The sequence below is a fragment of the Rhea pennata genome, chromosome 1, assembly GCF_028389875.1.
Source record: "Rhea pennata isolate bPtePen1 chromosome 1, bPtePen1.pri, whole genome shotgun sequence".
Taxonomy (NCBI): Eukaryota; Metazoa; Chordata; class Aves; order Rheiformes; family Rheidae; genus Rhea; species Rhea pennata.
The window spans coordinates 68,933,766-68,949,122 of record NC_084663.1 but is presented as its reverse complement, the minus strand read 5'-3'; the positions used below and the strand labels follow the sequence as shown (position 1 = coordinate 68,949,122).

Here is a 15,357-nt window from a genome sequence, read left to right as displayed (position 1 = left end):
ATCTCTGATTAATTCGTACCAAGTCTTTTCATGTCCCCACCAGTGCAGCTGTATTTGAGCAGACTGGTAATGTCTGCCTCTGGAAATGACGACTGCCATCTTGCTTCAGAAGCTCTGCTTGCCAAAGCCTCAGGGAGAGGAGAGCAAATCACAAGCCTGCCCCCACCTTTTTCTTCTGCAACTGATTTCCTAACAGATTTTCGTTTGCTCTAGGCACTGAGCTTGGCATCATCTGTGCTGAGTGAGGCATTTCATGTGTGTTCAGTGGCTTGAGAGGAATCACTATCTGGCCAATTGAAACTGTTTCAGCATTTACTGAGAGTCAAATGTCCAGCCAAGTAGGGAACATACTGCCTGGTTACTATTTTTAATCTTTGTAACAGTATGTGCAAATGATATTTACTTATGTCCAGAGTAGAAAGTTCCATGTTACAAGTTTTGGTTTTGCCATACTCTGAAATCTGCCTGTAATCTGGATTACTTTTTCTGTATCCATGTAAGCTATTTTTCTGGGGGAAGTTTTATTTTATAGCATGAGAAGCTTTAATTTCACAATTTACCTAATCTTTTCCCTACTATTTGTAACAGTTTAGCTAAAATGCTTAAATATGTTATTAGACTCTCTTCCTGTCTCTTGTGGTTCCTGTAGCCTCCCTTTTACCTATGAGAAAAATGAGTGATGGGTAACATCAGATTTACAGGATTGTGTCAGAGAGGTGAATTTTCATTAAGTTGCTAGATTTGATCAGTGGTTACTTGATAGTCTCTTAATGAAGTTTATTAGTTGCTAAGGGCTGGATTTTGTTTTGCTTTTTAAATTATTATTATTAAAGATGAGACTACCAGAGTGCAAAGGGTGGGTATTCTTATCTTTGGAAGAGGAAGGATTTAATGAGCAGATTTTCCAAGTGTTAATGCTAAGGTGAGCTTAATATACTGTCAAATTAAGAACTCTAGGATGCAAGTATAGTAAGAGAATGCTTTGAGGAAAGGCATTCTTTCCTCTGACGGTGAAATCAGCCTGTGGCAAGTTTTAGAAAAGAAAAGGTTTGTGTCACCTGTGGAAGAGAGCTCAATAAAAGAGCATAATAAAAGTTGTGATTTTTTGTGTATTTTTTTCTCTTTCGATCTAATGAGTCTGGATTTAGCATTGTGTCTGCTGAACGTGTTCAGTATCTTCTCTGTTATCGAGATGTCTATGCCTTAAGCATCTAGACAAACAAGTCTTACCCTGACGATGAGGTCTGTCTCTGTATTGAATCTGCCAGCCCTTCAGACAAAGAAAATTCAAAGCATACTGGAGACCAATCTCTTCCTATTCCCTTTATATCCTTTTGTGTGTTCTGTTCAACTCTGTTCAGTCAGTAGTGTTCTCACTGATGTGTGCGATTCTCTGCCCTTTACTAAATGGAATTAAATTAGTTAAAGGTATTGTGGTCTAACCTAGTGACCAACATGCAAGGGCAATACAGCCTATAGTGGCCTGCAGAACATCAAGAAATGGGCTGCCGCACATGCCCTAAACTGAGTTCCTTGCCATGGCCATGTTTACTCTTAGAGACGACACTGCTGTGAGAGACTTGGAGACTACTGCTGTGTAGTGAGACCACACAGTACACGTTTAATGCACAGCTTTAAGGGGAGAGGAGAAGTAGGTATGGTGATTTGTGCTACATGAGTAGGGTACAAAAGTCAGTGATTATAAACACACTGTGGATTTTCTTTTGGCAGCAGTGAAACATGAGCAAGTTGGCCTGCTGATAGAATTTAGGTTTGTTGGCTGGATATTGGGTTGGGGACAGTGACAGATGGACATATATGATGGCTGAGGTGTAGAGTGCTGGATGTACTGACAGTAAGTGGATAGTGAAGGCGTGTGCCAGGTAGGGAGTGAGTTGTTGGTTCTGACCTAGTTGCTGATGAGTCTTTGAGATACTGCTGGTGTAAGCCTTATTTTTTTTATGAGGATTTGTATTTAGTTCTAAAGCCCCAGAGGCCTGGGTTTAAGGTCCAGTTTCTGAGGTATGTTTCCATGCTCTGCATGTGTATTTTAGCTAGTGATTATAAAGGCTAGGCTTGCACCCACAAGTTGTTGCATGGTCCCAGCCCTTCCCGAACTTTTCCTAGAATAACGTTTGGGGCTGTTTTGTTTTCCAAGTTCAGCAGTCTCTAAGTGAAGTGTTTTGTGAGTTGGAGAAATCTTTGTGACTCTTAAATTCAAATGACTGTTTACTTTTGTTTCTTGGCTCCCAAAATATTCTTGCAAGGTGTATATTAAGGAAAAAAATTTTAAGTCCTTCTGGTTTTCATATTCAGTCTTCCTGAAACAGGAAATACATCCCTTAAGTAATTTGTTTGTACTGACCTGTGTGGTATGTTCAATTTGTGACACCTTGGCTAGTTGAAGCATATGAGAGAGAGGGGATGGAATTATCAATTTCCCTTTTCCTCCAGTGCTTCCTTCCAGAAAGTGCCTGCCTTTTTTACACACCCATAATAACTGAAAGTTGGAAGCAGCACAAATAAAACTTGCTCTTCTGTGTACGTTTTTAATGCCTGTAACTGGAAATACTGTGGGGTGGTTTTTTTTTTTGTTTGTTTGTTTTTTTTTGGTTTGAAGTTAAAAGTTCAGGCAGCCACCTGCCTTAATTAGGATAAATTTCTTTTATAAATATAAAAATGGTTTCATGTGGGTTTCATTAGCTAGTTCATTTCTTTTGTGAGGTTTCTAACATATTTCTAAAAATATGTATCTGGGCTCTATGTGTTTCCTCACTGTATCCTGGAATAGCTTGGGGGGGATCAGAGTGCTAACAGAATTTGAAGACCTCAGAGGACTTGGATCTCCAGGCTGTGGAGGTCATTCTAGCCTGTTTGTTGCCTCCAATCTCCATTCTGTTACAACTCTCTAGGTGGGTCAGAGCAAAGCTCTTGTTCTTCTTTAATGTTTAGTAATGCTTTTTTGAGAATCTTCTTTTGCTGTATCCTGTATGATGTCAAAAACTGGTATAACTTGCTGTGCTAAGAAGATTGATTTGTTTTTTACCTCCTTTGGGAGTCACAGAAGTAAAGTTCTATGAAAGTGTCATTCCAGTCATTTCTTAGAGGTCTTTTTAAAGTGTTCTCAGGTACCATTTGAGGAAATCTAGAGAAGTACAGTTTGTAACATTGGATAAGATCTAACTTTAGGATGGATTTCTATGTTGAAGCATAACAGCAGGAAGAGCTTCAAAGCACTTCAAATGAGGAAATGACATTTGACCTTCTTAACCTTTTAAATGGTGGACTGAGACGCTACCATGTGTCTCAGCCTAGTAGGATATGAAGTGATTGTGAACTTAGCTTAGAAGTGGGATGTGTACTACTCTCTAGAAAATGCCACTATCTGCTTGCCTCAAGGTGTGGGATATGGTGTTTATGGGAAATGCTTGTAGGGTGAGGGCTTCCTGCATTGAAATTGGACTTGGTGAAATGTTGGCACATAAAGGTTCTGTGGCAGTTGTTCAGAAATAAGGGGTGGCAAGCTGGAGATAGGGGTAAGTTCCTGGGCAGGGGAAGCAGCCTCCAGTATTTAGGGTGATACAATCTGGGAGGAAGTGGAGGCAAACTCTGCCGTTGTGTTGCAGTGGGTGCACCAAGAATGAACCTTGTAAAGAAAGGTGAATTCCAGAGTCCCAGAACTGAGACTGAGAATTAACCTCTCTTCCAGAAAAGCAGGCTTTAGTAGAGCACCAGCTTGGCGTAAAATCTGGGAAACTGTGTTGTTGGTACTTACACTTTATCGTAAAGTGTTTGGAATGCTTTGGGTGAAAATGCTGTGTAGCTACCTGTCCTTAGTGTTCTCTCACGGTAGAGTTTAAGTCTGTACTGGGAAGAATCTTAGGAGAATCTGTGAGAGGCATGGATTTCACCACCCGGATAACAAATGCAACTTTTGCTGTCTTTGGGTTTGGGGATGCTTGTAAAAGGAAGTGTTGCTCCCAGGACTTCATGTTGCTCTGCTAATGGCCACACCCCAAAGTGGAAGTTTGTCCTGACACTCTTGTTTCTTGTGGGAAGTAGTACTATGTATTCTCTGCGTGAAGGCACATCTTCTTCTTTGAGAAATACAATGTTTGCTGTGCATGTGAAGTACCATGTAGTTTTTTAAAACACAGTGGCAGTTCCAAGACCGAAAAAAATGTGTTCCCAGCTTCCCAAACGTGCAGTTGGTCCTAGGTGGGAAGGGATCACTGTACTGGTTGCGGTGCCTCCATGTAAAGATTCCAGCTGTGAGGGATTTCCCTAGTAAGCGACTGTCACAGATAGGTTGAATCATTTAAGCTGGATGTACTTGCGGTTTGCCTATAATATGACAGCTATGGCCTACTACTTCCTTACCATCTTATAAGGGGAGGACAAGTGGGCAGCTGTCTCTTCCTTCTCCTTGGTTTCTGTTCTTTTTTTCCCTCTTTCATGTGGTTGGGAATCTCTGGGTAAGCACCCTTTATGACTCAAGAAAACTGCCTAAAATAGCCAGAGGCATATAAAATTTAGAGTGACTAAGCTGAGCAGCTTTCCCCCAAAGACCAGAAGGAAAAAAAAGCCCAGGTAGAACATTTTGGGACATTAATTTTGATCAAGATGAAGGAAGAGGAGAGGTGGTCTGTTTCTTGGGCTCCTTCTTTATGTAGGCGATCTTTCAACATAAGGAACCTGTTGTGATGAAAGGATAATATGTAACACCAGCAAAACAGTATGCCAGATGAATTCATGTAGCTTAAAAGTTTTAATATGTAGGTCTGATGTTTTCAGTACTCATTTTCTGTCACTAAAGAAATGGTTAGTAGTGAACAATGTAAACATTTCTCTTCAGTACCTTAGTATAAGTTTGAGAACCAAACTACTACCTATAGCTGCCCCTGTGCTCATGTGTTTCTGTGTTCTTGGATGTAATTTGCATTTCTTTCAAAATCGTAACTGGAACATTTTCTTGAAGTGAGAGTTGTGTGTGAGCTGTTTATATATATACTTTGATCTTCTCTTTAGGAAGAATGGGTCCTGCATTTGCAACTTAGTTCATATTTGGACTCTCTCTTTTCCTACTTCTGTTCCAACTTGAGAATTAGAAAGGAAAAAGATGGATACCAAAAGGATTCACCCTCCCATTTCTGCCCAGCAAATCAGGTTTGAGTGTATTAAAACAGAAACATCCGTTTGCCAGTGTATTTGCTTGAGTACTCAGTTTTATGAACCAGAGCAGATCTGAACACCATCTTAAAACATACCGTGTGCAATGCTGACATTCCTTTTCTCCATCTGGTGTAAAAGGGAAGCTGCAAACAATGGCAGCCACACCCTTGGTCCTCCTGCTTTCCTATTTCTTGTCTGCATAACACAAGACTAAAATAACTGCAGATTTTATTTTTATTTTTTTCTTGTAGAAGCGGTCCTTTTGCCATGCGTTCTGCAGCCTTATAGCTGCCCTAAACCTGTACTTTTGCTATCTGTGATGACTTAGGATGTGATGAACATGTTGTACCAAGGGCTATTTCTTTACTTTTAGCTAAAAGTAAGATAAATCAAATCCTGGAAATGAAAACAGCTTTTTCAGTTGTTGGAATAAATGCTTTTTTTTTTAGTACAATTTCCTAAAGAAGGAAAGCTTACAAGATTGACCTGCTTGTCCATCTGCTTTTTAGTTCACCCTTAATAACTTTTGAACAATTTCATCCAGATTTGACAGTGAATTAAACTCTTGAAGATAACTGATTTCCTACAAGTGTCAAGAAAACTGTTGGCTGGCTGGAGAAGAGAGACAAAAATAGGTGTCCCCACTGTGTCCAGCATAGGCTTAACAATAATCTGTTCTTAGGCTTTTGCTGTCCAAGTTGCCAGTCGTTGCGTAGGTATTAGAGTAGACTCAGTTCTCCAGAGCATGTTACTGAGTTTTTCTTAGGCAGAAGTGCATAGGGCACATTGCCAGGGAATTGGAAATATTATGGAAAGGATGAAATCAATGGGAACTGAGTTTATTAGAGCATTCACTGGTTTTACAGTGAATGGAAAAACTCGCTTTCTATATTTCGTGCAGTACTGCACGTTTGTTGATCTCTAAATGCTAATAAATTTATCTGTCTTGTCAAGGGTGGATCTGAGGTGTTTGTCTAGTTGTGAAATAGCCAAAATGTAAAAAAAGCATTTACAGTGTGATCAGAGAAACTCTGCATTCTAAGCAGAGCTGGACAGTTATTTTGGCAGATGTTTTACTAAAAATGCTATTTCGAGCTAGATGAAACAACTATTGAATTTGGATGGAATTAAGTCAGTAGTTTTAGCCAGAACAAAAATGGAGAAAAATGCTGGAAAACTATTCCTGAACTAAAATACCTTATTTTTCCAGGCTCAAATCACAAGTTAAATGTGTCTTTTAAAAAAAAAATCAGGGTGGAAGATGTAGGGAGGGTGACTCCTGTAAAATAGTAATGGAGATGGATTTGTCCAGAATATAGGAGGCATATATTTGCAAAGCAATCTGCAGGAATTTGAATTTGCATGATTAAATTCATTATACGCATCATTTGCAAAACCTTATTCCAATCTCTTGCACTGGGCAGGAGTAGGAGTGAGTTTTCCAGGCACTGAACTTGCTTTCTCATATTCACAGTTGGTAAAATACAAGGCCTGAAACAACACATCTTTGGTAATTGTGGGAAGGGGAAGGAAACGCCACCTGGAATTATTCATTGCCTGTTTCTCTTTTTTTCATTGGTTGCTTTTGTCCTGGATGTGAGCTGAAGATCCTGAGCGTGAGCTGGAGATCCTGAGCGTACTTGTAGTCATGAGTCAGTGACAACCTCTTGCTATTATTGTAAATAGCAACATGAACACTGTTCTTGCATGCTTTTTTTCACAGGCTTTGTCTTTCTCTCCCAACACTCTTGCCAAGGAATGTGCAGAGCTTCTGAGTCAGCAATCAGCTGCCTGAGACAAAACATGCAGGATACTGCAGACTTGCAGAGTAGCCAGCAACGCATACAAATACACTGGAAACCTGGCAAATAGTTCTTGCCTGCCCTTGCTTTGCCTCCTGTAATTTCCATGGTCTCTGACGTGTTGCTCTCCAGTTCCGAGGGCTTTGAGTGTTCACATCAGGAATGCAGAGTTTTGGGAGTGACTGATCGCAGTGATTGAAGCTTCTGTACAGAAAAAGCAGCTCTATTTGACCTGTGGGCATAACTGACTTAATAGCCTTTTACGAAGAGGGATGTCGGGATGTCGGCAGAACTTCAGAATTAACATGCCACTCAGGCTGAGCTGTGTAAAATGACCTGCTTTTGCAGGTTTGTCATCTGGCTTGGCAAATCTTGAATGGAAAGCATTAAATTCCTGGAGCGAAAGTAGATTGCATTTTTCCTTCAGGTGCTGTCTTAATACAGAAACATGCTGCTTTGTCCTTTTGTCTTTTGTCTGGTGAAAGGAAGCCAGAATAAGGAACGAATCCTGTGTTGTCCTTGCATGTGGATGAATTAGTAATAGACTGTGGACTAACAGACTTAAACTGCTACTCCACTGAATTTAGGTCATGTAGCTTTTATTACTTACTCCTAGGAAATGTTTTGTCAATCATCTTAAGTGCTGGTGTAAAGTGAGTGTTTGGGTGGTAGAGTGCGAGTGACGGGAAGCAACACAAAATAGTATTCAACTTGCAGTATTGCGCCGATTGCTGAGGCATGGGGAGTTAGATTTTTTGTATTTTATTGCATCTCTGTTACGCAGATGCACCCGTCAACATAAGTGATTTACGGGAGTTCTGTATAACATTGCTCTTGAGAATAGAAGAGGGATCACAGGCTAAAAACACAGTGTCTTAGACTTCTCGACATGTGCAGTAGTTACTCAGAGCTGCAAGCCTGGAGCACATCTCCAGCTTCACAGCAGTGAAATTAATATTAAAAATAAGGGAAGTAGTTAGTTCTATACTGCTTAGTGAGCAGTGCTGATATGGACATGATATCACTGTCTGCCAGTCATAAGTACAGCTTCATTTATTTTCAGTCCCCTCCGGCAGTTTTCCTAATAAAGTCAGACTTACGTTCTCCAGTACAGCCCTTTGTTATAGTCTGGCTTCCATAGGAGAACTTTTTATTTTTATTTTTATTTTTAATAATAAACAGCTTGGGACTATATGTAGGGGTATCGAGATCTCCTTTGCCATTTTAAAATATGACTAAATATGACTAATAAATACAGTGTTAAAGTGGAATGCAGGAGTGCCCAAAGAAACCGCTGCTGAACTGACATATTGGAGGGGAAGAGACAGGAGCTGTAATGTTTGACTTGGCTTCCTGTCTGCTGGAAGCCGGAAAAGAGCTGGTGAGAATCTGAAAGGTTTTATCTGAGTCCACATATTTCCTTTTTTACCTTAATACCCTTTGCAAAAAAAAACCAAAACAAAACAAAAAAACCCTCCAACCCACAAAAACACCTCAGAAGTGTTTTCGGTTCTATAGTTCCAACATCTATTTCAAGCTAAAAGCATGCTTTGTATATATGCTGCCCTCCAATCTGAAGATAAAAATCTGTGGGGAGGGAGGGTTCTGCAAATCAAAATAAGTTGGAAACCATGGCACTAGAGGAAATAGTATGAGAATTCCATGAGAATAGTGCATCAGCCAGATGCCACTGTTATGCTACTTATTAAGATAGGAATATGCACATAGAGACTAGATGAGACAAAAGTTGACATTGCTTGGTGCAACACATCTCCCTGACATTTTTTCAGTCTTGATATCTTATCTTAAGCATTTGATTGCTATTAGCAGATCTAACTTACTTCCAGGAGTACAGTAGCCATCATTGCTTTTAATAAGTTGCTGTGCAAAAGTAGTCTTTGCAAGGACTCTCAAACAGAAATATCAACCTGTAATGTGCCATCCTCTTTCCTCTTCTCTACTTACCATGGGCAAACATATATGTCATTTTCGAATGAACTCAACATTGTTTTACTGCTGGGATCCTATCTCCTAAAATACTTCATGGTAGTAGTGTTTTCGAGACTAGCATGATACCATTGCTGCGGTGTTAATCTTGTTATCACAGTGGCACATAATCTTGTTATCACATTAATAATGGTACGTATAGTGTTTGTTTTAAAATGTCCTCCTGCTTCCACATGTAATGTAACACCGGCCAGTTTATTTGAAACTTCTCTGCTCTTCATGTGAAACAAAAATTTGTTAAAAAAAGATCTTTCTAGAGAATGGGTCAGATAAAGTATTCTGTTACTTTATAGAGATGAGATGCTTCGCTGTTGGAAGTGAGGCTCAGTTAGCTTTGGAGTGCTGTAATTCAGTGCAGCTGGACAGGAACCTTGGGTGTATTGTTTAGTTGGCTCCTTTAGGACTGGTGCCTTATTAGTTACTCAGACTTCACACTTCCAGTTCAGTAGGCACAGCCGTAATTTTGGAAGGAACAACAAAGATCAAGCTCAATTGTATTTGGTCCCTTTTGTTTTACAGATTAATAATGCTTGTAAGCCAGAGGTGAAAGTGGCTCAGCAGTGCAACATCAGGAAGTCTGGCAGACTGGAAGAGAACAGCTGCCCCCCAGGGTAGCTGCTAAGTGCGAAGCATGGAAGAAAGTAAGAACGAGAAGGTGAACCAGGCGCATGTTCTCTTCGACAGATTTGTCCAGGCTTCAACTTGCAAGGGGACTCTCAAGGCTTTCCAAGAGCTCTGTGATTACCTAGAACTAAAGCCCAAGGACTATCGTTCTTTCTATCACAAACTCAAATCCAAACTAAATTACTGGAAGGCCAAAGCCTTGTGGGCCAAATTGGATAAGAGGGGCAGCCATAAAGATTACAAGAAGGGGAAAGCGTGCGCCAACACAAAGGTAAGGAAAGTAATCCTCTCTAGACATTTATTCATGGGAGCCAAGACAACTATTTTACCTAGTTTGTCTCTGAAATACATAAGAGAAAGGTTAGATGTAGGAAGTTTTTCCATTACTATTTCAAAATTACTGGTAATTAATTTAAAATTAGATTCTGTGGACCTACTTTTGAAAAGTCTGGCTTTAATATAGATCATTTGTTCCTGTGTACTCCATTGTAACTACTTTACATGGAGAAAGTATTCAATGCCATGTCAATGTGGACTTGTTGCTTATAGAATCTAGTCTCGTTGAAGGTTGCAGTTCTCAGATGAGCGAAATTATTACCAGATTAAACATGATACATACAGGTAATTTTATTACAAGATTAAAACAGAAAGACTTAAGTGATGCTTCAGAGTTAGGCTTATCCACAAAGAAAACAGTAATGAATTGGAAGACTATATTAGATCTGGATCTGTTACTACTTTCAGGGGACAATCAAATTTGAAAACTAGTGGAATTGTTGATTGAGAGTTAAATACTAACAAATTATGACTATATTGTAAATAGGATAGGTGAGAACTTTCCTAAATCTTCCCTGGTCTTGGAAGAAGTGAAACTATATGAAAGGCTGTGTAGTAAAGTGGCTTATGTTTTTACGAGAAAGAGAATGAATAACCTGTGGAAGAGTGTAAATATATTTTGACTTACATGAAGTAATAAATTAAAAGAGTAATTTTGTGTCTGTGTTCTGAATATATCTTAGTGGGCAAGACTGCATTTGTTAACACAGAAGAAGAGGTTGCTTCAGTAAGAGAGATGCACCATGAACAAGAGATTTAATGGAAGAATAATTGCATGACTTAGACATTGCTTGATTATGAGAGCATGCAAAAAAAGAGATCTCAGTGGAGGTTGACATCCAGTTGTGAGTGATGTTCAGAAAACTGATGTTGACATGATCTAGAGGGGAACTGGTGAGGTGTGCTTGGAAGGAAGCTAGAGCTCCATTTTACCATGTTGGGAGATTTTAGCTTGGACAAAAAGAAATCACATCTGAATTGGAGAAAGTTCTGTGAACTTTCAGCACTGACAAGTTGATTGAACTATTTCCCTGTGGATGAGATTATGCAAACGTGAATTGTAGAGGAAGAGAGGAGAAGGAGACGAAAGACAAAGCTCCGTGGGCAGTCGGAGGTGAGAGAAGTGGGGGAAACTAAGGAAGTCCTTCAGATGGTGCACTGAAAAAATAACTGGAGACATACTAAGTGTTAATAAAAGAAATAAAAAAGAACACACTTGGAAGAGCTACAATGTATCCAACTGTCTTAAAACTGTCTTTTCAACTTTAGTTGAACTTAGTTGAAACTTCAGTTGAAAAGTATGTAGAAGCAGTAGAGGAAAGACTACGGGAACTGATGTCTGACTAGGAAGAATTTGCTAGAGATTTTATGTAGTTCAGAAGTTCAGTGTATTTCCTGGGTCAAGGCCAAGCTGGAGAGAGTGTAGAATGGAATGAGTGAAAAGGGATCAAGAGAGTGATTGCAAAAGTGGCACTTGGTGATCTTGGAGATGAAATGGGTATGAGATAAACAGAGGGCTTCACTTGGCCCTGAGTTGCCCTCTTTTAGTGACGAGAGACACTTTAGAACTGGCTGGTAGTGCTGTGGAGCTAGAGGACCAGAGCAGGTGGGCATGGTGCAAGCGTGCTGAATTGGTGTCCAGATGGGGCAGGGGATTATGCTGTAACACTCTCTTCTGTGTGCGACAAGGCAAAAAAAAAGAGGCAGAGTAGAGGAAAGGACAAGGAGAATGGAGACCAGCCGTACAGCAATTTGCCAGTGCTTCTAAGATATATTGGAGAGATGCTATATAAAGACTCAGTTGACAGGGGTGGATGATGAACAGGTTCAAGGTCGCAAAAGAAATACCGAAACACATAGGACAGTGGATTTGGGATTCAAGTAATTTTGAGTAGTGAAATTATATAGATGAAAGGAAGTGAAACTTCCTTAAGTGGGGATCTGAAGATGGTAGGGTTTAAAACAAAGATTTAGATTTTACCCATGTTACCAGAGCAAATGCCTCTCATTTCTGTAGTAAGCTTAGCTTCTGTGTAGTAAAATATGTATCAGTTTTCAGGAAATTTTAATATATTGGAAGAGATATGGAACTGAGGCTAACAAATAATAATTATTTTTCCTGTGACAGTAGAGAGAAGATGTCATCCTCTAGAGTTCAACTCTTGCATGCCAGCTTAAAAACTGTGCAGGGATTAGGTGCAAAGAGCAGAGTTCTGTGGTTAGGATCATAGAATTACAGAATTGGTATGGTTGAAAGGGACCTCTGGAGATCATCTGGTCCAACCCCCCTGCTCAGCACGGTGACCTAGAGCATGTTAGACAGGGTTGCATCCAGGCGGGCCTTGAATATCTCCAGAGAAGGAGACTCCACAACCTCTCTGGGCAACCTCTTCCAGTGCCCTGTCACTCTCACAGTGAAGAAATCCCCCCTCGTATTCAGGCAGAACTTCCTGTGGTTAGCCAGTGCCCAGGGTAACCAGAGTTCAGATAATCAGGGCTATAGGTCTTGAAAGCAAGGATTGCATATGGTGGTTTGTTCTGTTGTAAATACTTACCAGAAATGTTTTACGCTGTCCCCCATATACATTCAGCCTAGGCACCTTGAAGGGGACCAGGGAGATAATTCTCCAGTTGAGAACTTACCTTTCTTCATTGACTATAGAAACAATGCAGCATTTCAATCTCATTTGATGTTAACTTTAACATTACCATATTGATACTGAAAACTTAATATAACCTTAATATAATCTGAAAAGTTCAGCAATAAGTATTCCTAAGTGATGAGGTTGCTCTAATGCACAGAGTTGCAGCAGTTGATTTGAGTCATCATGAGGAGAGGGAACAAGGAGCAACCGTGATGGTCTTTATTTACTTGGCCATAACTGACACCTCATATATTTACTGCCTACTAGGATTTTAGAGCAATATTTGTACAGGAGATCTGGAACTGGAAAAGCATTAGAAGGGAAAAGGGGACAGAATGTTTTTTTCCTCCTTTAATTGTGCTTAATGTTTGCTGTGTTTCAAAACAACATAATTTAATAATTTTTTAGTGGTAAAAAATGGCAAGCTTGGCCATGAATTACTTCACTGGGTGTCATGTATTTTACATCTAGAATGTCTAGAGCTCTAAACATAACCTAGATGTTGTTGATCATATCTTCATATGTGGATAAAAATGTTACAAAAAGGTAAGTTTTTCCATTACTATTTCAAAATTACTGGTAATTAATTTAAAATTAGATTCTGTGGACCTACTTTTGAAAAGTCTGGCTTTAATATAGATCATTTGTTCCTGTGTACTCCATTGTAACTACTTTACATGGAGAAAGTATTCAATGCCGTGTCAATGTGGACTTGTTGCTTATAGAATCTAGTCTCGTTGAAGGTTGCAGTTCTCAGATGAGCGAAATTATTACCAGATCAAACATGATACATACAGGTAATTTTATTACAAGATTAAAACAGAAAGACTTAAGTGATGCTTCAGAGTTAGGCTTATCCACAAAGAAAACAGTAATGAATTGGAAGACTATATTAGATCTGGTTCAGTTACTACTTTCAACAAATTGTAGTTTGGACATTTATTCAATATATAAGTCTCTTTAGGAACTGAATTGCAAATAGCTCCGTGTTGGGCTTGCCTTTTTTCTATATGCCTTCAGGTTCCCAGAACTACTGAATAAACAGTGTTGTTATCCCACACTTCCCCTTCCTCTAGACTTGGATCTCTGCCCTCATAGTTATGTGACTTTTTATCTTATTTTGTATTTGCATGTCAGTTGTTACCTCTTCATTACTGTAACCTGAACTGTTTTATTTCCAGCTTTATCATTCTAGCTTTATATTTGTCATTTCAAATAGTTTGCAGAATACATTCCCCAATGAATAACCGAGTAAAATGTGGTAAGCTGTAAAAATGGACATATGGGGACTATGAAAGAACAAAAATATTTTATTTCGGGTTTCATTTTATTTTCTGCTGTTTGATCCGAAGTTTAGGTTCTGAGTAATTTGTGACATACAGCTGAATTTCCCAAATGACTTTGTTGCCCAGCTTTAAAGCTGCATAAATATCTGAAAAATACTCACATGACAGCAGCAGTCACCACTGTAGCATGGTCTTTGTTGTGTAGAACAGGTTTATACTTGGTAGAAATCAAAGTACAAAAACGATGTGACAAAATGGACTGTTCACTGTATTTGCGTGGATACACATACATGTCAGCTATGTGGACCTCAGTTCCTGTGAGTAAGAAGTGTCAACAGACTGTCTTGTTTTTTTAATCTTAAAATAAGTTGTCTTACTTTATCTTTTGTTTCTCAAAAAAAAAAAAAAAAGGCAAATCGATATGCAAGTATTTTACATTCTCTAGTTGTTTTTTGGTGTTTTTTGGCCTCCAATGGTGTTTGTGAGTAGAGTGGAAAAAGACATGTCAAGATGAAAGACCACAGGACAAAAGTCAGCTCCAAAAAGATGTATCTTGATAAAAAAAAAAATTCCACAAAATTTGTATTTACATTATATTCAATTTTCTGAAGTTTCCCTTGTTTCAATAGTAGAAGTGGCAGCATAGGTATGAGTTTATGTGCTCTGACTTGACCCTTATCTGCGCTGCTCAAAATGATGATGTTTATAAAACATCAGCACCCCATGTATTTCTCAGTATTAGATTGCTGGTCATTACTGTGCTACTCAGTGATCATGAAGAGTTTTTAGTGTTGCTCAAAATTTTCTGTAGGAAGGGCAGCTCAGGTTTTGGAAAATGAGAGAAAAAGGCTAGATCACCTGCTTTAAGAGCAGAAGCACATGGATAGAATGGGGGAGGCAGTGTAGAGCCTTCAGAAACGCTGATGTTCTCCAGGTACTTACATAGTTTATAGAGTGCATCTTGGCAGTTCTTAAATGAAGGCTGAAAACAGGAAGGTGACTTGCTGCATCTCCAGACTTTCTCTGCTGTGTGATGCACTTTATTTTCAGGTTTCAGTTACTGCTTTAACACATGAGTGGCAAAGCATGGCAGGTAACAATAGAAAGACTGAACTGAAATTTCAGCTTATGCTGCAAAGAGCACTTACTCCTAAGAGCCGTGGGATGCTTTGAAGCTGTGGTAAGAATACCTTTTTCCTTTCTGGGACTGTAAAGTTACTCTGTGCTGGTTGTTTTGCAGTGTCTGATAATTGGGGCTGGACCCTGTGGCCTTCGTACAGCCATCGACCTGTCATTCCTAGGAGCGAAGGTGGTGGTCATAGAAAAGAGGGATGCCTTTTCCCGCAATAATGTTCTGCACTTATGGCCGTTCACCATACACGACTTGCGGGGTCTTGGCGCCAAAAAGTTCTATGGCAAATTCTGTGCAGGATCCATAGACCATATCAGTAAGTACAGCTGCTGCTAGTCACAGCAGCACTTGTT

At 39.5% G+C, this 15,357-nt stretch overlaps 1 protein-coding gene across 15 annotated transcripts in view; it reads left to right on the top strand.

Moving 5' to 3' along the window:
• MICAL3 (microtubule associated monooxygenase, calponin and LIM domain containing 3) overlaps nt 1–15,357 on the top strand; it is a 180,202-nt gene that overhangs the window by 65,325 nt on the left and 99,520 nt on the right. For all 15 annotated transcript variants that reach the window (XM_062590756.1, XM_062590765.1, XM_062590774.1 and 12 more), the window contains exons 4-5: nt 9,501–9,876; nt 15,113–15,320. In XM_062590756.1, coding sequence (XP_062446740.1) covers nt 9,613–9,876; nt 15,113–15,320 — 472 coding nt within the window. In that variant the 5' untranslated portion in view covers nt 9,501–9,612. The remainder of the gene's footprint in view (nt 1–9,500; nt 9,877–15,112; nt 15,321–15,357) is intronic.